Here is a 23918-nt window from a genome sequence, read left to right as displayed (position 1 = left end):
CATCTCCTCAGGCAAGCTATGATAAGAGCCAGAAATCCAAGAATAAGAAAGTGTATATTCAGAGAGAAATGAAAGGCTATCATTATAAAGCCTGAGCAAACTATACCTTGAATCTATCCAGTAAAATTCTGAGAAATAAAGTTAATAAAGAAAATTTTTAGTGATAGACAAGGCTCGCCATTGAGGAAAAAATTCAGCCCCAAAGTTGCCAGATCACAGCTGAGGAGAATTTTTCAGTCTATCACTACCATAAGAGTATCTTAGGGAGACCCATGGGAAATGTTTCTGGTGGTGCCATTAACCAGATGGTGGAGGCTGATAAAAGCCTGGGGTTGTCTGCGGAATTTGGTTTATGATTTGTTCTCCCCACGTGACACGTTGATTACTCCCTCTCTGTAGTATATCAGGTACATGAGCAAAAAGTTACAAGGAAGCCTGTTGTACTCCTACCTAACTCAACCAGGTAACAGGCAGAGTCCTGGGGAATTAGTCAAGCTCTTACTTTTGTGGTAGTCAGTCTCCAAATATGGCTGCCAGGCAGGTGCTGCCCCTTATATCAAGAGGAAGAGATGCCTCCTTCTCTTTTTCTGTGTGGACTAGGCTTGGTGTCTTATTTTAATAATAGACTGCAGCAGAAGTGACATTCTGAAAGGCAGTTATACAGAAGTGCCATGGTCACTTGAAACGTTTGCTCCTGAGTCATTCCTTCTTGGAACCCACTCGCCATGCTATAAGAGGCCCAAGCCACTGGAGAGGCCATGTGCAAACAGACAGTCCAGTCACAGGCTCTGAGCTCTTGACCAACAGCCAGCACCAGCTGCCACAGGATGACCCATGCAGGACATCCAGCCCAGGCTACCTTCACATGCCCCCTTCCATGTCTTCTACCTGCAACTATGTGAGAATTGCCCAATAGAGTTCAGTAAACCTGTAAGATAGTAAGAATGAGTACAAGGTCTGATCGTAAAATACAATAAATACTTACATTTTGAAAATTAACTATAATAAAAGACACATTCCATTAATATCCCTCAGAATACTTCCGTGACTTTGAACACATCCCATCACTCTTGCCACAGTCTGAAGTCCCCTTTCGTGACTATCTTTAGTTACACTATTGTCGCTGCCTCAATGTCCTGCATAAATTCAGCATATTTACCTATCATAGCCATTTTGGCTTTGGGAAAGAACTAGACATTAAATGGTCTCAGAGCCAGTAAATAAAGTAGATAAGGTTATATCATCATGTTTCTCAAGCCTGCTTTTCAGCTGAACGGCACTTGTCAGCAGAAGTCACTGTATTTTTTATCAGACCTAGTAAAGACACTCATGAAAGAGGTCTTCCAGAGCTGCTTCAGAAAGCTGCAAGAATGGTTGGGTGTGAGTGTTTGAAGCAATGATACATATTTTGGGAAGAACTAAAGGCAATGTGTCTTTTACTATAATTTTTAAAAATTAGATGTTTGCTGTATATTTTGATCATAGTTTGTTATTATTGCAATTTCAGGATGATTTGTTCCACAGTAATAAATAATTGGACCGCTCCCATTGGAGAATTCAGGACCTTCAGGTTATTCTTGAGGTATTAAATGAAATTGTGACTGTTTCGTCACAGTGTTGGCCCTGAGATGGGTTTTATTTGATATTCTGTCTCTGAGGAACTATGCCTTGTGTTGTAATTTTTCTAAGAACCTGTCTTAATATATTCAGGTTTATAAACAAAATAAATTTATTTCTCACAATTCTGCAGGCTGAGAATGCCCAAGGCCAAAACACTAGCAGGTTTGATGTCTGGTAAGGTTGTACGTTCTGGTTCAGTAATGACAGTCTGCTTCACATGGAAAAGAATCAGGAAGAGATTTCTGGAGTTTCTTGTACAAGAGTACGAATCCCATTCCTCATTACCTAATTAACCCCTCCAGGGGCGTAGTCCATCAATTAGAGGTCAGGATTTTGACATGTAAATGTCAAAGGGACACAAACATTCAGCCCAAAATATTCTATACCTGGCCCCCAGGATTTATGACCTCTAGCATGCAGAATATATTTATTCCATCCCACTAGCCCCAGGGTCTTATTCTACCATAAACTCTAATGTCCAAAGTCTCATCTATAATATCTAAATGAGATATGAGTGACACTCAAAATGCAGTTCATCCAAAGGCAGATTCACCTCCAGCTGTGAACCTACAAGACTAGATTATGTACTCCCAAACTTATAACAGTGGGAGTGATATAGGATAGAATTTTTCATTCCAATAAAGAGAAATAAAAGGGGGATGTTGGGTCCCAAATTTCAAAATAGAACAGGTAGACAACCTTGAACCTTAATATATCAGGACAGTTCTCTTTGGCTCAGTGCTCTGCCTTCCAAACCCACTGAAGCAGTGGTTCTACCTCCACCACTTGCCTGGCTACAGTCTGTGTCCAAGGCTTTCCTGGATTGGTGCTCTGCCCTGCAGGCCCACTGGGTGGCATTGTTATCCCCCTAGTTTAGTGGGATGTCTCCCATGTCGACTAGGCCCCACAGCTTTCCCAGGCTGAGGCCTGGTGCTCAACTCTGGCAAGCAGCTTAGTCCCCTTGGCTCCATGGCTCCAGCCCAACTTGGGAGCTCTCTGCAGGGATATCTCCCTTGAGGCACTGGACAAGGACATCCTGGCTGGTCTGAACTGGAGAAGTGAATACACTGTTTGGTCCTACCCCATACACCCCTGACCCTTGCACTCTGGGCATGTGGAGTGGTGCTAATGATTTCTGAGTCATTTTCATGATCATTCTTCAGTAAACTAAAGAATAGTTTCTGACTTTTATTGAAATAACTGGTCCATATTAATCTCATCAAACAGTCATTTGGCTATACCATTAGTGACCTCACTTTTTATAATATGTACTGATAGATTAAGAATTTTATCAATGTTATCAATGTTTAGGTTCTGGTTCCATTTGCCTGCCATTTCTGACTTGAAGTCATTTCTCTCTTGTTACATATGACTATAAGCAGGCAGGAGGAGCCAAGCCATGCCTTTAATATATTACTTAGAAACTTCCTCAGCTTAATGTCCAGTTTCATCATTTGAAATTTCTACCTTTCTCCAAACACTAGAATACAAACAATTCAACCAAGTTCTCTCACTTTATAGCAAGAATCACTTTTCCTCAAATTCCCAATATCATATTCCTTGTTTCCATCTGAAACTCCACCAAAATGACCTTTGCCATTCATATTTACACCAACATTCTCTTCAGCATTACATAGATTTGGCTAAAAAGTTCAAGCTGAGTCTCTAAGAATACCGTCTAGAGCACTTAGCAGACTCTCCTTTGAAGTCCCATTCACCAAAACATAGTCTCAGACTCTTTAAGTCTTTAAACTCTTACAGCCTCTGTTCACCACCCTTTTCCAAAACTGCTTTTGCACTTTTAGGTATTTGTTACAATAGCATCTGATCCTTAGTACCAATTTCTGAGCCATTAAGGCTGTTAACACTAATACCAGGAACTGTGTGGCTTCTAAACACCACGTATTTGAACTATTTGCATTTACAGTTCTGGAGGCTGGAAAGCACAAACTCGAGGCACCATTTAATTTGGTGCCTGGTGAGGGCCTGCTTCCTGGCTCAAAGATTACTATCTTATTTCCATATCTTCACATGGTGAAAGGTGACAGAATTCCCTGGGTCTCTTCTAAGAACCTTAATTCTACTCATGAATCAATCAACATCCAAAGTCCCCACTGCCTGCTATCATCACGGAGGTTCAAATGTCAATGTGTGAATTTGGGGAAGAACAGAATCATTCAGCCCTCAACATAACTCAAAAGTCTTCTGAAGATTGCTTACATCTTTCCAGAAGTCTTAGTTTAGACACCAAATGAGGTATAGTTGAAGGCAGATACTACCTACAGGAATTGAGGGGAAGAAGAGACTTTGGAAATAGCCAGACATGAGTTCCAGACTGTTTCAGCTATGTGGCCTTGCACAATCTGATGAGTTTTGAGAAAATTTAAACATAAATATCTACCTGCATGGCTCATATTGAGATCCAAATGAGGCTGTATAAAGCAAGTAAAGACAGATCCTTGTATCGTGCCCAGAACTCCATAGTCACTGCTGAAATTATTATTTTCACAAATAGTTGCTTCCCCTGATTCTGACTTTCTTGGTCTCAGTTTGGGAGATTTCCTCCATGCTTTTTAGCTGGGAGATCAGCTGGAATGAAAGACAAATCTTCCTCAAAGACCACCTCCCTTTTCTGTGGTTTGGGATATCCAGTGGGAAGAAGGAATTGGATAATAATCAGTGGGTACGAAGGAATTGGATAATAATCAGTGGGTGCAAAGGACAAATAAAAGTTAAAAAAAAAAAAGCACATCCAACTAGTGATTAGAAAATGCTGTCAGGTTAAGGACACATCACCCATATCTCCATATGCATTTTAAAAATTAGTTTCCCTTTAGAGTTGAACACTTGCCATGTGCTAAGTATATACTATGGCAGAACACAAAGACATAAAGAGATTACAAGATAGCTGGAGAGGCAATGACAAAGCCTTAAAAAGCTAAATGACAATACAGAAATGTAAGCACTTCTACATAATAGATATAAATAAAAGGGCTGTGAATTCTGTTGTTTGCCTGCTTGAGTTTGGCTAAGCAAGAGACATTATAATCTGAAAATGAAGGTCAAGAGATATTAAAATTTTTAGATATTTTGAAAAAACTGTAAGAGGCCATTCAGTGGTAGCAGTGGGCTCAAAAATCTGCTCTTGAACCTGAAAGTGAATGATGCTGAAAATAAGTAATAAAGGAAAAATATGTGTAGGCAATCTTTTAATAGAACAGTATCACAATGGCCAAACATTACCTGAAAAATTATGTGGAGTGTACAGTTGTAGAAATAAGACTGATGATAATGGATAGTTAAGGAAACTCAGGTATTTGAGGTTGAGCAGTATCAACCAACCAATCCATGTCCTTCCTAGAACCTCAGAATCTGACCTTGTGTGTAAAAATGGCCGCCACAAATGCAATTAGTTGAGATAAAGTTATACTGGAGTAGGGAGGGGCCCTTCCAATATGAACTGTATCCTTATAGGAAGAGCAAAAAGAGATAAAAATGCACAGAGCTAATGCCATGTGGAGACACAGAAACCCAGGGAGAGTGTTGTGTAATGACACACATAGAGATGATGCATCTAAAGTCAAAGAATCAGAGGTTGAAGGGGGAACGTAGAACAACTTTTCCCCTAAAGCCTTCAAGGAAAGTATAACCCAGCTAACATGTTAATTTTGGACTTTGAATCTTCAGAACTGTGATACAATAAATTTCTACTGTTTTGATACCCAGCTTGTTACTACTCTATTTCAGAGACCCCAAGAAACTAATATGCAGAGTATCCCATATCTGTAGACTTTCTAGTTTCTACTAAAGAAATTATTTAGCTCACAGTTTGTGGAGATTTCAGTCCATACTCAGCTGGCTCCAAGGCAGAATGGCATGGCAGAGGAGCAACAGTTCATGACAGCAGAACTGTCATGACTTTGATTCTAGTCTTCTACTAGTACAGTGACACCCTAAGATTTCTAGCTCACTCTCAAAATTGTTATTTTCCACCAGACCCTTCTATCATCAAGAACTCTGATTGGATGAATGTGGACTCACTGCTTAAGTATCAGAAAGTGATAACATTGGTGACAGATGTGCATCCATGAGATACTTACTACAGAGACTGAGTCACTTTACACAACTGGTTCTCTGGGCATGGCCTTTAATGGGGATACAGCTGCCACCAGCATCGTTCCCTGAATCCTTGGCTAGCAAAGAGTTACTTTTGTTAGTTATTTTTCTCTTATTGCTGAGACAAAATGTATGATACCCAAAATTAAGGAAGGAAAGGTTTATTTAGCTCAGAGTTTGTGGAGGTTTCAGTCCATAATCAGCTGGCTCCAAGGCAGGGTGGCACAATAGAAGGGTAACAGTTCATGGCAGCAGAAGATGGCAAAAGCAACAAAAGCCAAAAGGAGGAGGAGCACAGAGAAAGGACTCTTTCTGTCCTTTACATTGTATGTAGGGCATGCCCAAACTAGAGAAGGTGTAACACACCCATAATCCTAGCATTGGACCATGAATCAATGACAAATTCTAGAAACCTGCCCCCATAATTGCTTGAGGCTGTGGGTGGACATCCAGACACAAACCGTAACAAAGCAGATAGTCATGTCCATCCCAGGCCACAGATCGTGTGGCCCTCACAGAAAGATAAAATACTCTGTAGCTCTCTAGATCTTAATTTGTCACTAGTTTTAACCCCAGGGAAATTTCTCCATAAATAGTATTTTTGGTTCCCTGAAAAATCATTCAGTTTGACTAGTTCTATAGCTCACATTTAAGAGAGTCCAGCAACTGTCTTCATATTTTGTCATAAAAGGCCCAGGCTAGTACTTTGGAAGAAATCTTTCATGGAATCCTCTATTGTTGGACCCTGTAGGTTTAGCCTACCACAGTAATCCTACTAAGCTGTGACTAGAAATGAAGAGCTGTTCTAGAGCCACCTGATCCCCAAGTACATGATCTGTTGGTCACCATACATAGAATTAGAAGACAATACTGCTGCTGTTTATGTCTACTGGTGCAGAAGTAACTGGGTTGGAATAACTTGCATCTAGAGCTATGTGTCTAACACAGTAGCTACTTAAATTAAACACGTATCTATTTAAATTTAAATTTTGATGATTTAAAATTAACTACAATTTAAAATTGAGTTCATTAGTTATACCTTCTCTTTTCAAGTACTCAGTAGCCATATATGACCATGCTAGAGAGCACAGATACAGAATATCTCTTTCTGAGCAGAAAGTTCTTTTTGACAGGTGGTATACAGTTATTTGCTTTCCCAAGCTTCCCAACACACAAGTTCTCTTCCTCTTTTTTGCTAAGTATAGTTTTCTTAAGATAAATATTGAGACTACTTAAACTCCATAATAAAAAGGAATCGGATTTTATTAACACTTACTATTAGAGATAATAAAACATGTCTGTTTCTAAAAAGATGAATATTTCCCAAATGTTAATATGGATATGAATCACCTAGGAATTTTGTGACACTATAAGTTCTGATTAAGCCAGATCTGGGTGGGGGGAGGTAATTCTGCTTCAGGTCAGTCAACTACACCTTTAATAGGGAGGCATCAACAGATATGACCCTGTGAATTTGAATCTTACTGCTGCACAGGAGATTAGGGAAATAAATGCACCAAGTGAATTTTACACAGAAAGACAAAAGCAAGGTGAAGACGATATTCCATAGTCTAACACCAGAAGAGGTGAGGCCAACCTTCCCCTCCCTGATTCTTTTGTGTGAATATGCTATAGCGAAGAAAGATAAGCTATCAAATCCAGCCAGGTCAAGGCTGCACTCTGCAGGCACAGTGTTCAGATTTGATGCTTGACTCCATCACTTTTTGGTTCTGTGTCCTAATGCAAATGATCACTAGGTCTCTGTTTCCCTATCTGGAAAATAGGAATACTGCTAGTACAGTTTTTTCACAGAGCAGTTGTTAGGCCTCAGTGTATTATATCTGCATTAGCAGATATAAAATGCTTAGAATAATGCCTGGTATATCATAAGCATTGTATATGGTGGCTAAGTCAATTAGTGAATTCTGCATTTTTTTATTTTAAAAAGAAATAAAACAACAACAAAAAAAGCAATATAGGATTTCAAGACAAGATGATAAGCATTTAATAATGGTTAGTATATTGCATATTGTTATCTTCAAAAGAGTTGCTCAGATTACCAGATATATGCATGCAAAACTGATCCACCAATATAAGCATTGACTGTTCCTTTCATTGAACTAATAGAATTAGTGGTACAATTATCTCAGCTATCTTGTGTGTGTGTGTGTGTGTGTGTGTGTGTGTGTGTGTGTACATATTTATAGTTTTTTCCTTTTCCTTTCCTTCTTTTCTCCATTCCCCTATTCTAGTAGTTCTTTCCCTTTGAGCAGTTTCTTTCCCTTTCATAGTATCTACTTTGGATGTTATTTACTCTTTCAGTTTTTTACACTAGGGAAACAGTATGGTGTTTATACATGTGAATCTGATTTATTTCACTTATGAGTATGGTCTCAAGTTGCATCCATTTACCTATAAAACCTCAAGTACTACTCAGCTATGAATGCCGCATTTTGCTTCTAGACAAATGTGTATGATTTATGCTGGATTAGACAAGTTGTATATTATTCAGCTCTAATGATAATTCTCTGATTTTACTAATCTCTCTTTTTGTGGATTAAAGAAGTATGAGACAATGTTTTTGACGAAAGGTTGGATTCACAAAGGTGGGCTCATAACTGACAGGAGTGGTCCAGAAAGGCCCAAAGCGGTTCTGGTGCATTTCCTGAACACAGCAGGTACTCAGCAGTACCCTGGCGACCTATACTAAGTGCTACCTTCTTGCCTACCTCCTTTAAGGGAACATTTTCCTACTGATCATGATTGGTATACAAATCTATGTGTGGAATTTGCAAGTTTTGTAGAATCTATCACTTATACATTAAAATATTTACCTTCCATTTGTAGAAACAAAATGTATACGTTATTGAAAAGAATTTGCCACAGGCTTGTGCCTGATAGTGATCATTTTTTAATTTTCTCTTCTCACCCCAAAGCAAAGAGCCCAGCCAGCAGCGAGTAAAAAGATGGGGCTTCTCTTTTGACGAGATATTGAAGGACCAGGTGGGGCGGGACCAGTTCCTACGATTCCTGGAGTCTGAATTCAGTTCAGAAAACCTCAGGTAAAGGTCGGTCTTCAAGGTTAAACTGTATGCAGAATGTGTGTGAAGGGATTTGCAAAACCACTCTCCACCTCTGTTTTTCAACAAGATACTATTAGGATTAAAATTCAAATTCCAGCTGATCTAGATAAGGTTGAAATGAAAACAAATTAAAATGTGTAGATTTGTGACTACCATGATATGACTTACACCAATATCAGCATTCTTTTTGTAGTTCTGTAAGTCTGGATGACATTTGTTCAAGTACCTGGAAACATGTCGTTGATAATAATTAAATAAGCAAATGCATTTGATGACACCATTCATTAAGTAAAATCAGAGAACCATGGAATTTCAGAGTGGAACACCAGCTCGCAGCTCTCCTCTCCCAGACTTCTGGATCTGGATCCCTGAATCTCTGACAAATGACACAGAAAAGAAAGGAGTCAACAGGCGAATTTCAGAATTCCAAAAAGCTATAGTAAATATCATTCCACAACTGGAGACATGACAATATGCAGTATGATCAAAGTATACAGTGACTGTTTAAATTTAAAAACATTATTATAGCAAAAATCACATTACCATTATCCCGTTCAAAATACTCCCCTTTTCTTTGAAAGCATTATCCTGTCATTGTTGCCACATTCTGAAGCAGTTCCTGAATTTCTCTGTCATGAATGTCTTTAAGAGGTATGATAAAATATATATAAATATTATATTAATATGTTAATACATATTATATATTTCTTCTGTCCAGTGCCATCCAAGACAAAGGCAAACTTAAAAAAAAATTATAGTGTGTTCTCATCCACCTTATTCACCAGTTCTGGCACTGTGAGACCTCTGATCTGTCCCCCAAAGTGAAAAACACCATGAAAGCCAAACATTTTGAATCTGTTTAGGACATCAAAGTAACCATGGCAGCACAAATAAAGATACTCACAAAAGAGACCCCCCAGAACTGCTTCAGAAAGTGGCAAAAATGATAAGTGTGTTCAAAGTGAAGGAAAGTATGGGGGTGGGGTGGTAATGGAGGTGTGTGTTTTACTGTAATCCATTTTTTAAAATTTAAGCATTCATCATACTTTTCAGCCACACTATAGTCAAGCTAATTGAAACATGAGGGTTTTTTTTGTTTTTTTTTTTTTTCCTGTTGGGGAGAATTCTATCAACTCCAGTGGTAATTATGCTAATTATCTGATGTCAGAGAGAATATCTGAACTATTGTTTCTGTTGGTCCATAATGCTTTATAGGAGAAATGCATCAGTAACTCCTATTTAATTGGGAGGAAAGGAACACTCAAAATATGGGGCCCAATATGATAGGAAAAGGAGATATATTAAAGCAAAAAGTACTTGGTCAGGAAAAATTAGGGAATTTTGGATTTATTCAGTCATTCATTGTGCTAGATGAAAAGTCAGACTTACGGAAATGTGACTTATCTAAGACCTAGAGATTTTGGCAAACTAATGACCATGGATAACAGGAAAGTTATTTCCCTGCCTCCCAGGTTCTCTTCTGTTTACTGGATTAACTTCCATATTCTAGAGCTATTTCTCAAAGAGTTTTAATAATTTTTACCTTTTAACTTCAAAATCAGACCATAGATGGGCATAACAATACATTTTTGCATCCCTAGCACTTGGGAGACTGAGGCAGGAGGATCGCAACTTTGAAGCTGTCTAAACCACATGGCAAGACCTTGTTTTAAACAATGAAAAAAGGTATAAAAGATACTTCAGTCCAAGTGCTACCCTCTCAAATATTAATATGCCAAATCCATGCTGTACACTTGCAGGCAGGAACCACTTCAATCCCATACATCAACCGGGTGATGTTTGTGACACATCTGTGTGATACCAAGCCCACCAGTGTGAGCTGAGGAACCAAGACAGTCAGTATGCATGATCTTTGCCTGCAATGACCTCATAGATTCCTGAGGAAAAAACACAAGAAATAGTTGGTTCTGTAATAGAGTATAAATAAGTGTAAACTCTAAAACCATTTGCAAGGAGAGAGGAATCAATGTTAAGCCAGAGTGGGAAATAAGCTAGACTTTGAAAGGTACATGAGATACTGGTAGATCAAAAAGAAGCACAGGGAATATTCTAAGTAGGGAAACTGAATAAGTCAAGGGGGCAGCATGACTGTTCCACATTGTGAGCTCCCAGGAAAATATGTAGATCCCAACCAACTGTATATACTGATGCTTTCTAGGCATCCCTGTATCTATTATAAACCAAGTAAGATGGAATATGTTATTTACAGGCTACATTACAGAGTTAGGTGTTATTCTAAACACATCTCAGAGTCTCAATTCAATTCCTAATGAAGTATTTGTAACAGAAGCCTTGACCTCTAATTCTCTCCACTAGAGTGGGACTCGGACCAGCCTCCCAGGCTGTGTGGGAAGCAGACCCCTCTGTGGCCACCTTGATGCACCCAGAAGGCACCTCTGTGTGATCAGCTCAATCCTGGTTTCTACCAGCACAGTCCCCTAGGAGCCATACCTAGGAGTCCTCACTTCTGCCCCACTTGAGTCCCCAACATGCAATGATAGAGTGGCCCCTTTACCTGACTCTTTCTCAGCCCAGAAGTAGACTCAAAACCCTTTGCCACCTTCACTCTTATAGAGAGTTTTAAGAATGACCACAGGGTCCCGTCACTGCAAGGGCCCAAGGGTGTCTCCTCACTCAGACTGCTGCTCGGCCCAAACTGGAGCAGTCATTCTGGAAAGCACACACATTAAATCACACTAGTCTCACAAAATATGCATGACACTTGGGGCACCAAGTGCACTGAGGAGTGTGTCCCTGGCAGGTGTTCAACAGTTCCTCCTGCCATTACCACTTTTGCCTCTGCCAGCCCCTTTCCGGGTGCCAGCAGGGCTATGTTTCATCTTGGATGAGAGAATATGTATGTGCCTATGTGGCTGTGCTGGCCCCCAGCATGCATGCATAAATCCAGACTTGAAGAAAGTCCCCTCTGATCTATGACAGGAAAGAGGATAAAGAAAATGGAATTGCAAAAAAGAGGAAGTATAGCCCAAGGGCTTCTAAAATCCTCTCTGGAGGCCAAATTCCATTCTTATGATATTCACTGTAATTAGGCATACAGAGGTAAACTCAGTCTTAAATCACACAACTTTAGGCCTCTTGGTCACTTGCCACAAAGTAGTTGCTTCCTTTCTCTCTGTGTTCGGCTCAGGACCTGTCACGACCCAGGTCTCAAGGATTCAGAGCTGATCATATTTTATGCTTTGTAAGGAGGACGATGCATGGGCAGACAGATGCAACTCCACCATGTGGCCTCTGTACACTGTGGCTCCAGAACGTTGTATGATGTGTCACAGCTTGACAATCCTGCCCATCTGTTGTGCTGGCTATTGCACTAGTCAGATGTGTGTCACTGTGACCAAGTACCTGAGAGTCAACTTAGAAGAAAGGCTTATTTTGGCTCACAGTTTCAGTCCATAATCACTTGGCTCCATTTCTTTTAAGCCCGTGGCAAGGCAAAAACATCATGGAGGCAGCAAAGACATCACAGAAGAAAGATGCTGAGCCAGGGAGGACTGGGCCAAGGACCAGATATAACCCCATGGCCACATCCTCATAATCCACTTCCCTTCAACTGGGTCCTCCCCCTCATTTCCATCACCTCCCAATAATGCCATCAAATTGTGACCTTATCAGTGGAGGCAGAGCCCTCAAGATCCATCTTCTGAAAGCCCTGCCTCTGAACATATGAAAGTTGGGGGGATATTTGCAATCTAAACCAAAACAGCTGTAGTTAAGTCCTCATCTCTACTGTCCAGGATTGCTCAAGCGCGTAGGCTACTGGCACCCAACAGAGAGACTGTCTAGAGTCCAACTGGGCACACTACAAAGTACCTGCACACTTCGGTCTCCCCATCTCCCTGTATCCTAGCAGAGAGCATGTTTAGACTCAACTCCTTTCCTCAGCACAGAAGAGTGGCCAAAAGCCATATTTAAGCCAGAGCTTCAGCATGGGGAGTGAAGGAGCCCCAAAGTGTCACCTGGATCTTTTAAAGAAATAAGTCTATGATGATGGAATGTGACAGAGAGTCCCTTCTGATCATTTTGTTCTGGATGAGTCCGTAAGATGTGTAAGAGCTGTCATGTCCAGCCCTTACACATGGTGACAGGGAGGGAGCCATCTGTGACAGAGGCTGACTCTCTTTCCCTTTTCTAACCCACCTAGGGCCAAGTCCAGTGCTCCATTGTTACCAGATGGACCCACAGAGACAGCTGCATGCTGGGCACTGCCGGAATTTAATTAGCTTCTCACCCACAAGGCAGGAGCCTTATAGTTCTAAAGCAGGGAGTGCCATAAAGCTGATGACCTCAACCTCCCTGTTCTGTACATTTGCCAGTGTGGTGCCAGCCACCCCTTACCACCTGCCCTCACCTCCACCTGGTCTTCTCTATACAAATTTCTACTCCCCACTTGACACCTACTGCTGCATGGCAGGGCATGAGTTAAAAATCAAAACCTGCAGTAAAGAGTGTCCCCCCGTACATTTTTTATGAGCTGTAACGTCTCCTGAGAGAATGTAGTTGTTCTTCTAACCTGCAGATTGATGATGTGAGTTCCACATCGTGTCAGCTGAAGCGAGAAGCAATTAAAAGACAGCACCATGTGTGTGTTTGAGGGTAGGGTGCCAGGTCTGCCTAGATAGCTCTGTCCTAGCATCCCCCCAAGTCCTAGGAAGCCTCAGAGGTTCACTAGGCCCCGTGGGATCCCCCTCTAACAAAACACATGATAATCAGAACTGAGCTATCCCAACAAATCTGCAGCAGTTTGGCGACTGCCTGGGGAACACAGCCCACCTTGTGCAGTGCTGATGGTGGTTGCTAAATGCAGGGACCCAAGAATTCGAGGTCCAGCAGGCACTAACGTCAAGTTTAGTCTATTGTTCTGCATCTCTGATTGACCAGCAGAGGGCACAGAAACACTTTCTTCTGCCGCGGAGTTTGCTTTTCTCTGGCAATGAACCCAAAGCTGTATTTTCTAACCCATGAAGATCTTAGTTTGTTAAAAGATAGCTAAGCTGAGGGGTTTCCTGGACTTCCAGGCGGCCTACAAATTGATCAGTGATTCATATTTCTCTGGCTTCATCCAGCCTCAAGAAGCAAACTGCACCGCTGCTCCTCAGCATCCAGGGAGAAATGGGACCACCTGAGGCAGCCCTGGGACTGCCCTGGAGTTCCATCCATTCGCTGTTCACCTGGCTTTGCTCCAGTGGCTCCTGAGCCTCACTGCCCTTCCCTAAGTCCAGTTTCCCCATTTGCCTTCACTTCCAACCATCACCACCAGGCACATGCTGGCCCCAGCTACCTGCCTCCTGCTGCTCTGATGATTGGCAGCACCTCAGGATGTGGCAGGACAGGTGGTCTCCCCAATACCCTGGAATCTTGGACCTGCCAGTCACCATGACCCTCTGCTGCCAGTGTGAGGGCTTAGTGCAGGATGGGTGAATTTGACGCTGCTGCTGGCGTTTGACTCCCCACCGCATCCTCAGAGGAGATACACCTGCAGGCTTTTGATAAGAGCAGCCGCTCTGCAAGCTTCAGTGGGCCTCCCTTCTGCAGTGGAGACGCAGAGACGCTTTTGTGGCTGCTTGGTGGGAGAGCAGAGAGTGGCCTGAGCTCCGAGGGGCTGGAAGATGGCAAGCATAATCTGCAGCCTGTTCTAAATTTCAAATTGACACTGTGATAGTAAACACGTATGGGTTGTCAGAATGCTGTTGTGACAGCATTTTTGCTGTCACCTGGGAGGGACAAGGCAGGTCATCTCCAAGGCTGACTGAAGGCTGGGCTGAGCCCTGTGTGTGCAGGAAGAGAAACTGCTGTGGAGGGCAAGTCACCCTGACCCTCTCCTCCCCTCCTCCACTCTCCATCGCCTCCTTCCCTCAGCTCCTTCCTCACCTCTTCCTCTGCCCTGCCTATTGTTTCCTTTTGTGCTTTTTTTAAAATCTTGGATTTATCTGATAAAGGGAACATTTTCATGCAAAAATTTGTTAAATTTGCAAAGACATCAGCTCCAGAGCTTCTCTGTAGCCAGCTGAGCTGAGCAATGTGCATTAATGTGACTCCCAAATCCTTCTACAAAGGATCTGGAAGCCTCAGGAGCCACGGGGGGCCTTCGGAGCCCAGAAACCACAGGGGTTTTAGGGCCTACTATAGGAGCACAAGGACTGGAGAATTTCTGCTCAGAGCAGACTGGAGCAAGGGACAGACATGACAGAAAGTGACGTACCATGTGACAGTGATAGAGGAGGCAGGAAATCACCCATGTGTCATCCATTTGAGTGAGAAATTTCAGGGATCTGATAGATTGGAAAGGACAGGACACTGGCCCAGAAAGTTCCTTGCAGCTAGAGATTGAGCCCCTCAGAGGCAACTCCGCAGGCAGAGGTCGTGTGTGTGCTTGCTGAAGACTGCTGACCTAGGCTTTGGTACGTTGCCCCTTAGCATCCCTTTCCAGGCCTTCTTTCTGCAGTGCTGGGCTTTTGACATTGTCAGCCTGCCAGTCAGGCAGGTCTCACAGGCAGAAAACGCCCTGCAGGTCTCTGCTTGTCAGATGACCTTCTCCACCTCTCACCTCATGGCAGACCTTAAAGGTAGATAGAGAGCCCAGAGGACACCAGGGAAAGGGGCCAAGAGGCAGAGGAGATAAGCGCATTTCAAGGGCTGAGCTGAGTGGTCTGACAGGTTAGCATTCCTTGTGAAGTGAAACCCTCTGGTTAAAGAACCCCTGGCCTCCTCCCCCTGGCAGCCTGGAGGTTGAGAGCCCCCAGGACCTGCGACAGAAACAAGAAGGGCTGGTGTTGAAGAACAGTGATGAGATTAGCAAGAGCCCTGGTCACTTCTGCACCATCCACTGGGAGGAGAAAGAGCCAAAATTTGAGGGGACAAACTGGGCAATATCGAGCCTTTGGCTGCCACTCCAGTACACCCCTCCATTCCCCACCCAGGGGTATTTCAGAGTTAAGTGTGGAGGAGGAGTTTTTCAGATCTGTATCATAGCTCCCTCTACCCACTTCGTGGCCATTTCACAGTTGAAGAAAGATGCACCTAAAAAGCACAGCAGTTCTAGACAGTGCAAGCCACAGCCAGGATGAGGGCAGGACAGGATGTGTTCCTGTCCTTCTGATCATTCCCTCCTTCCTCGCCTTGATCTGTGCTCTTCAAGATCAGTGAGAGAATCATGGGACTTTTCTGTAAGAAGATCATTAGAATCTTAACTGGCAAGTCAGAGGAAAGGCTGGAGCCCAGCATTTCAGAAGCAAACACCTGGGCATGCCTCTCCTTGAGAAAACGGGCTGCATTACCGAAGTCTGCCACTGTGTGGTGCCTTTGAGCCATGCACTTGGTTCCACAGACACTGAAAAGCCACGGGAAAACATGAGTAACATTTATTTATTTATTTTTAAACAAACAAAAAACCCAAGTATATCTTACTTTGGGTGAAATCTGAAGATAGATTTGATGCACTTTCCACTGTGTCGTGGTTCAGCTTTTCTTGTCCTCCCATTTCACTGACTAGATTACAGCAGGTGCTATTCCTGTGACTGTGGGGTCCCTCAGCCCTGGACCTGTTCTCCTATCTCACTGGGGAAACTGGCCTGCCCCTCCCCAGCAGGTCCCAGGTCCCACCGAAAGGCTGCCTCTGGATCACGGAGCTGCTGTTTGGGCTTTGGCTCTTGTTGCTACTGCCCTCAGCAGAAAAGAGCTCATAGGCGGCTCTGCCAAGGGCAGCTTCCATGCAGATCCTGAGGGATTATGGAGAGGCAAATGGAAATGAGCAAAAGACTTTTCTTTCTGGCACTCTCCCGAGAGGTCTCCCATGTATGCCCATCAGTTGTGTTCCAGATTAGCCTACCTTGGATCTAAAAGTCATTCATTGCGTAGCTACTATACACCAAGCACTATGTTGAATGCTGACATTGTGAATGGCTCAGTTTCTCCATCTCTCACGAGTGGTTTGTTCATTCAAGCTCAAGGATTCTTTATGATTCTAGGATTCTACCTGCTTCTGTGATCTTTTCTTCATTTTGATAGCTCCAAGTGAGATCCCAACCAGATGTTGCAAAGGGACTCATACAGAGTAGATGACAGTGGTTCTCAAATGGGTGATTTTTGCATCCAGGCAAACATTTGGGTTATCATAACTTGGCTGTCGACATCTAGTTGAGTAGAGGCCAGAGCTGCTGCATAACTTCCAGCAATGCACAGAGCAGTCCCTAATCCCCCCACCCACCCACCCTCACCACAAAGAATCATCCAGCCAGAAATGACAGTTGTGCGGATGTTGAGCTATCTTGATGTAGAGGAAGAGAAATCTCTTGTTGGTCACCCAAACCCCACTGATCTTTCAACATGGCTTCCATTTCCATCCTTCATGGTGCTGGACCAGTTTGTCCATTCAGCAATCCCCATAGATTGTATGACTCTTGTAACAGCATCAGGGAAGACTGGTGATGGTATAGGAGGATGCTTCAGCTCTGGGACTATCTCTATTAGGGTCCAGGTGGAACTGACTGTTTCTTGCTTCCCCTTTAGGTTCTGGCTGGCTGTCCAAGATCTCAAGAAACAACCCCTACAGGATGTGGCCAAGAGGGTGGAAGAAATCTGGCAAGAGTTTTTAGCCCCAGGGGCCCCAAGTGCAATCAACTTGGATTCTCACAGCTATGAGATAACAAGTCAAAATGTCAAAGATGGAGGGAGATACACATTTGAAGATGCCCAGGTTTGCTTATCCACACAAATGGTTAGGCTGCAAAGTGTGTCTTTGTCCACTTCACCACTCCAGCCTGTAACACAAGTCCAAGGCATAATACGTAGTTGGAATTTCAGGTTTTATTATTTATAAATTGATTAACAGAAACCACCCCAAATGGGTACACAATGAAGCTCCAATATGATTTTCGTAGGTTAGTTAGTTTTACTGCATAGAAACTGAAATTTGTAGTCACAGGTGATCCTTGACTCTTGATGGATGAGATTATATCCTGATAAACCCATCATAAGTTCAAATACCATTTATTGCAAATGCATTTAATATGTCTAGAAAAGCTTAGTATACACAGCACAATGCAGAGTACTGCTTGTTTCCATTCCTGAGCATTTGACTGACCACAAGCTGTATGTAGCTCTCTACTGCCCAGCATCTCTAGAGAGGATCACCCTGCAGATCTCTAACCCAGGAAAGATGCAAATTTGAAGTACAGCTTCTACTAAATGCCTATCCTTTATGCACTATTGTAAAGTCAAAAAATCATAAGACAAAGACTACATGTTTTATTTTTTCCATGAAATTCTCAAAATGTTTTTAAAAACCATGTCTTGCGATGGGTCAGTAGTAGACTGTAGAAGCCATAATCCAACATGAGTGGATAGAGTGAGCTGGCAGGGCCACAAGTCAATCCCACATCTGTCTATGATGTTCACACGTATAAGCAGCCTCTGCACTGCTTCTGTAGTGATTCCAATGTGTGCTTAATATTTTTTGAGCCCCTCCATATTCCACGCCCTAGGCTATGTGATAGAACACCACAAAGAACAGACAAAAGCCCTTGTCCTCAATAGGTTTTGGGCTAATGTAACAGACAAGTAATGGACAATTTCAGCAGTGTGAGAAGAGCCCCCAAAGAAGTGAACTCTGGGGTTAAATCAAGGTCACAAGAGGGACTTCCAGCCCTGCAGGGCACAGTGAGGACATTCACAGATGTTTATGGAGCTGGCAGAACAACAAAAGCCACAGAAGTTAACCAAACAGCAAGCTTCATCTTGATGCCTGGGAGGTGCTATTTCTAAAGATAGGCATGGGATCAGTTTCTTACTTCCTGTCCCCTAATTTTCAGTTCTTCTCATAGGTCCACGCTCAGTGAGAGGGTGTTATACTTTGACCCAGCTCCTCATTTCTCTTGCCTGTGGATTCCCCACTAAAGAATGTGGGTAGTTTTCTCTCCCACAGACATTATCTAATTTTGGAAACTTCATGTAGCTACGCCAGTGCAATAACAGCACGGGACACAACCAGTGTCTCTTTTCATTTGTGCAACACTTCAGAATGGAAACTCTTACCACTCTGAATGCCTTCTCCACCTCTTCTTTCCCTGATTGTGGACTCCATGCAATGCCTGTGCAGTGCAGATTCAGTTCTGCAGAGCTCAGTCTCTGCCTTATGAAACAACAAACCCCTCATGCCCTTTGCAACTTTGGAGCAAAATGTAGAATGTCATGAAAATTCTTTTTTCTGATATGTTTTTGTATCTGTACATGTATATGCTCCCAAGCACCATATTGGTATGGCTCAGTGAGGAGGTGATGGGGAAGCTTCATCTTGGGTGGATGATTTGAAACACAAAGCTCAACTCTCCATCATTCATGGGTCACCAGAAAAGAAATACTGGTCAGAACCATGTTGTCTCCAGTCAGCATTGTTTCTCAGAACATAACATCACGGGGGACTTGTTTTAATCTTTTATTATGGAAACTTAAACACATAGAAAAATGAAAGAGCAAATCAAAAGCCTTTATGCCCTTATCCAACCTCAGCTACCATCAGTCCATAACTCACCTCTTTTTAGCTGCATCCCCACCATCCTTTCCCCTTGCCACTGGGTTATAAGACTGGCCCTTTATTTTTAACATTACCACAACACCATTATCACAGCTTAACAATAACCTCTTAATGACATTGAATGTCAGACAAGTGCTCAAAATTATAGCAGTTCCATAAACGACTTTTAAAAATCTTTATTTAATATCAGAATCCAGGTAAGTCACACACATTGTAATCAATTGACATTTAAGTGTTCTTTAATCTGGAGTTCCCTTCATCTTTGTTCACCTTCCCATGGCCTATACAATGTATTTGTTGATAGAATTGGATCTCTTGTCCTGCCAAGATTTCCAGAGTCTGGATTTTTCTGATCACAGCTCTATGGTGCTGTTTAATATGTTCTTATATCCTCTGTATTCCATATACATCATTTGTTTGCTTGGTTTCGATGTTTAATAAGATTTAGGTTTGATTCTTGTCACCAAAACTGCTTCATGGATCTTGTAGTGTTTCTTTTCAGAAGGCACGTGACATCTAGCTGTCTGTTTTTGTGGTTTTTGGCAATTGTTGGTGTTTGTTGCTTAGGACCATTAGTTAATTAGGGGCTACAGAAAGATGATGCTCTTGTTCTATTATTCTCTCTTCATTTATTAACTGGAATACTTCCATAAAGAAAACTTCTCTCAACTACTCTTTAATTAACTAGTCACACAATTCATAGAAGTAAGGTGGATAAATTTTGATTCTTTCCCTTTATTGTATTTTCTAGTTTTGAACATAGTAATTTGCTATCATCTCCCTGATCAGAGTTTTTTTGTTTTTTAAAATATATTTGTGAACTCATAAATTTAACCCTTTTTATGTGTTTTAATCTCTTTTACTTATTATATATGTATTGATGCTTCAATAGTGCTGTATCTGATCATCTGATTTCTTACAATAAGACTCTAGTAGTCTTTGATGTTACCCAAATAGCAAGGAAACTAAATATTCAGATTCTGCCCTAGAGTTGCAAGAAACCATTTCTCAAATTATTCCCAGCCCCTCTTAGAGGAAAATGGTTTTCAGAAGTCTCTGAAATCTGAATACTTAGAAGTGTTCCTTTTTCTTGTTTTATTCATCATTTTCAGTGAACAGATTTAGGAGATCTTTTGCTATTGTTTATAGTACATCATGAGTTAATAGTGATATTTTCAATTCAAATTCAGGAGTACAAGGGATGTTACTTAACCTCTTCTTTCTTATCCATGACAACAATCTGGTTCTCAAGGATGATAACATAATTATTCATTTTCTTTCTTGTGTGTTACACAGAACAGTCTAAACGCCACAGTGATAATGTAGGAACAATAGTGTGATTATTGTCTCATTCTTTAAGTGCTGCATACTATTCCATCGTGTAGAGGCTGCATAGTTTACTCAACGAGTCCTCTCTTTTTGGACACTCATATCGTACTTAGTTCAAGAAAGATTTGATGAAAGAATATGAAAAGTTAGCACACTGTGTCTTGACAGGATTTTGAACACCCAGCCTTCCGTAGGCTGAAGTTTTTCAGGTGCTTTCATGTATATTACAACCGATTTGCACAGCAGTCTTATGTTTGAAGACCTGCACAGATGTATCTTCCTCATTACCTGCTAGGATTAGTCTCCCAAGAATTCAATAAAACACTCTTCCTAAACCAATTCCTATTTTCATCCTATTCGCTATTGCTTCTGCAGTATGTTTCTGCCATAAATATACAAAGTGCCTCTTACTAACAGAGAGACCTCGGGCAAGTTATTGAAACCTCCTGAGTTTTCCTTTCCTCCTCTGTAGAACATGGATACAGTTTATGGCTGCAATAGGACCACATGAGACAAAACATGTCAACAATAGTGACTGGCTCACAGAAAACATTTCCTATTTTATCTTGCTAATGAAAACCTTCTTTTCTAATTCTTTTAGTGTTTAACATGTTCAATGAAACGTTAAAATAATTTTATGTATTATTTTCACCCATGACCACCCCTGCTCTGATATTCAGATATTTCTTTGATATCTTGATATCAATGGGGTTATGTCCCAAAAAACTGATAGTCAATTGAAAATGTCAAAAATTAAAAATACATTTACTGCATGTAACTGACCAAGCATCGTAGCTTACCAACACAGAATACTGGAGGGTATCAGTTCTTTCCTCTCATGACTGAGTAACTGAATTAGAACTGTGTTTTGCTTTTGCTGCCCAGCCCCACAAGAGAGAACTGTACCATGATTAGCCTAGGAATGGCTAGCCTAGGAAAAAACTACAATCCAGAGTTCAAAGGATGGTTTCTATTGAATGCATATAGTTTTTATACTACCACAAAGTCAAAACATTTAGGTTGAACTACCCATCATAAATTGGAGGCCATTTGTATTTTCTTCCTCACTTTGTGTGTCTAGATATGTGTTATACTTGCTATAACAAACAGGCTGCTACAACAAATACCACCAACCACATGGCTTAAATGGCAGATGTTCATTTATCACACTTCCAGAGGCAGGGAAATCGAAGAATAAGGTGTCAACATGTTAGGTTCCTGGTCAGGGGCTTCCTCCCGGCTTGTAGATGCCACCTTCTTGCTGTCCCCTTTCATGGCCTGAAAGGCTACTCTGTCTTCCTCCTTTTATAGGAGCACTAATCCCAGCCTGGACCCCCATCCTCATGACCTAATGCAAACCTCATTACCTCCAAAACCATCCTGCTGGAGGTTAAGCCTTTAGCAGTGTGAATTTGAGCAACATAATAATTCATAACAGGGTGATTATGCAAACAAAGTGATTCTGCCTTTTACATTAAACTAGGAGGCAAACTTTATCTGTGAAGAGCCAGACAGTATAAATTTTAGGCTTTTTGAGTCATAAGGATATATGGATTCTGCCAAGCAAAAGCAGCTATAATGTAGCAATGTAAACAAAATACAAGGTGTGATCAAAATGTATGGTGAGGTTTGGGGATATAGCTCAGTGGCATAAGCACCTGCCTGGCAAGTGTAAGGTTCTGAGTTTGAATCCCAGTACCCCCCCCCATGTATGATGAATGTTTACATTTTTAAAAAAAATTTGTTACAGTAAAGGACACATTGTCATTAACCCCCTCAAAACTCTTCCCCTCACTTTGAACACGCTTATCTCATTATTCACGTCACTTTCTGAAACAGTTCTGGAAGTCCTCTTTTGTGGGTGTCTTCACACACTGTGATAAAAATACAGTGAATGCTGCTGCCAAGGGTCATCCAGCAGGCTTATAAAAGCATTCCAGTGTGTCCTCCTCCAGTTTATCCAGTGGACCTGCCACTGTGCGCCTTCCGGCTCTTTCTCGAACATGAAGGGTAAAAGTTTTGAATCTATTTAGGAAATCAAGGCAGCCATGACACTGCAACCGAAGACATTCGCAAAACAGGGCGTCTAGAACTGTTTCAGAAAACAGCAAGAACAATGAGATAAGTGTGTTCAAAGCAAGAAGGGGTGCATTTCAAGGGGGATCATAATGAGTCTTTTACTACAATAAATTTTTTCAAAAATTAAACATTTACCATACTTTTGATCATATTTCATATGTGAGTGAATGTGACTATGTCCCCTCAAACACTCACTTTATTTATGGGCAGTGAAAATCAATTTTGTATAATTTTTGGAGTTATTTTCACTATTTCAACTAGTTTAACTAACGTGTTCCAAATACTGAATGTTTTTGAAGTTTTGCATGAAATTCATATGTGTTGTCCAGAAATACTCAAGGAATAAGAAATTTGAAAAGAACACATTTCACTATGTTCCATTGTCATGGGTGTTTTGAATATGGATCCCTAGGCATTAAAAGGATTGGAACATAAAAATATTCTTATCTCAAAGGCCAGATTTGAACCACTAGCTGTATCTTTTGGGCCTTTTGCCAACCAATAGATCATGAAAATTATTGCAGTGATTCCAAATATCCAGAAAGATGTTGTCTAGAGGATTGAACATTGTTAATCTTCCGTTTCTGTGGGAAAAGAAGCAGGGAGAGGAGACCGGGTTTGGCACACTGAGGGCAACACAGCTGTCTCTGAGACTGCTGCTAGTCGGAGGAGAGCCAGCGGGTACCATGATTCTCACCCAGGCTCCCCCTTCCTGGCAAGCATGGCAGCACATGAGAAGCAGAGCAGTCAGCTCTGAAGTTTTGGGGTAAGGAAGTTCCCAATCCATGGCAACTTGTGGCCAGCAAGGACTGCAGTCAGATATCCTGATTCTGACCAAGAGTCCACAGCTCAGACCACACCGTCCCTGGACTCTCAGTGCTGAGGGTGTGGCTGTCCACCTGACACCTGGAGAAACTCTGGACCCTACAGGAGGACCCAAGCTACAACTCTGATCCCGTTTCTTCTCTATGCTTTTTTTTTTTAGAATTGTACAATGATGTTCTATAAACCTTCTAGCTTCTCAGTTCGCTCAGCTGATAAGATAGAAGAGTGACATCTAAGCCTTTGAAATCCCACTATTGAGATCAAAAGCTCTGGGTGGCTACCTCAGCTGGTCAGAG

General features: G+C 41.8%; 1 protein-coding gene across 11 annotated transcripts in view; it reads left to right on the top strand.

The window, feature by feature from the left end:
* The window catches only part of Rgs6 (regulator of G protein signaling 6), a 613466-nt gene that overhangs the window by 550591 nt on the left and 38957 nt on the right, over window positions 1-23918 (top strand). For all 11 annotated transcript variants that reach the window (XM_063241036.1, XM_063241035.1, XM_013155229.3 and 8 more), the window contains 2 exons: window positions 8673-8798; window positions 17367-17553. In XM_063241036.1, the coding sequence (XP_063097106.1) occupies window positions 8673-8798; window positions 17367-17553 (313 nt within the window). The remainder of the gene's footprint in view (window positions 1-8672; window positions 8799-17366; window positions 17554-23918) is intronic.

Source organism: Cavia porcellus, unplaced genomic scaffold, assembly GCF_034190915.1.
Source record: "Cavia porcellus strain 051 isolate PalLab524CR breed Dunkin Hartley unplaced genomic scaffold, mCavPor4.1 scaffold_31, whole genome shotgun sequence".
Taxonomy (NCBI): Eukaryota; Metazoa; Chordata; class Mammalia; order Rodentia; family Caviidae; genus Cavia; species Cavia porcellus.
This window is presented reverse-complemented; position numbering and strand designations above follow the sequence as displayed.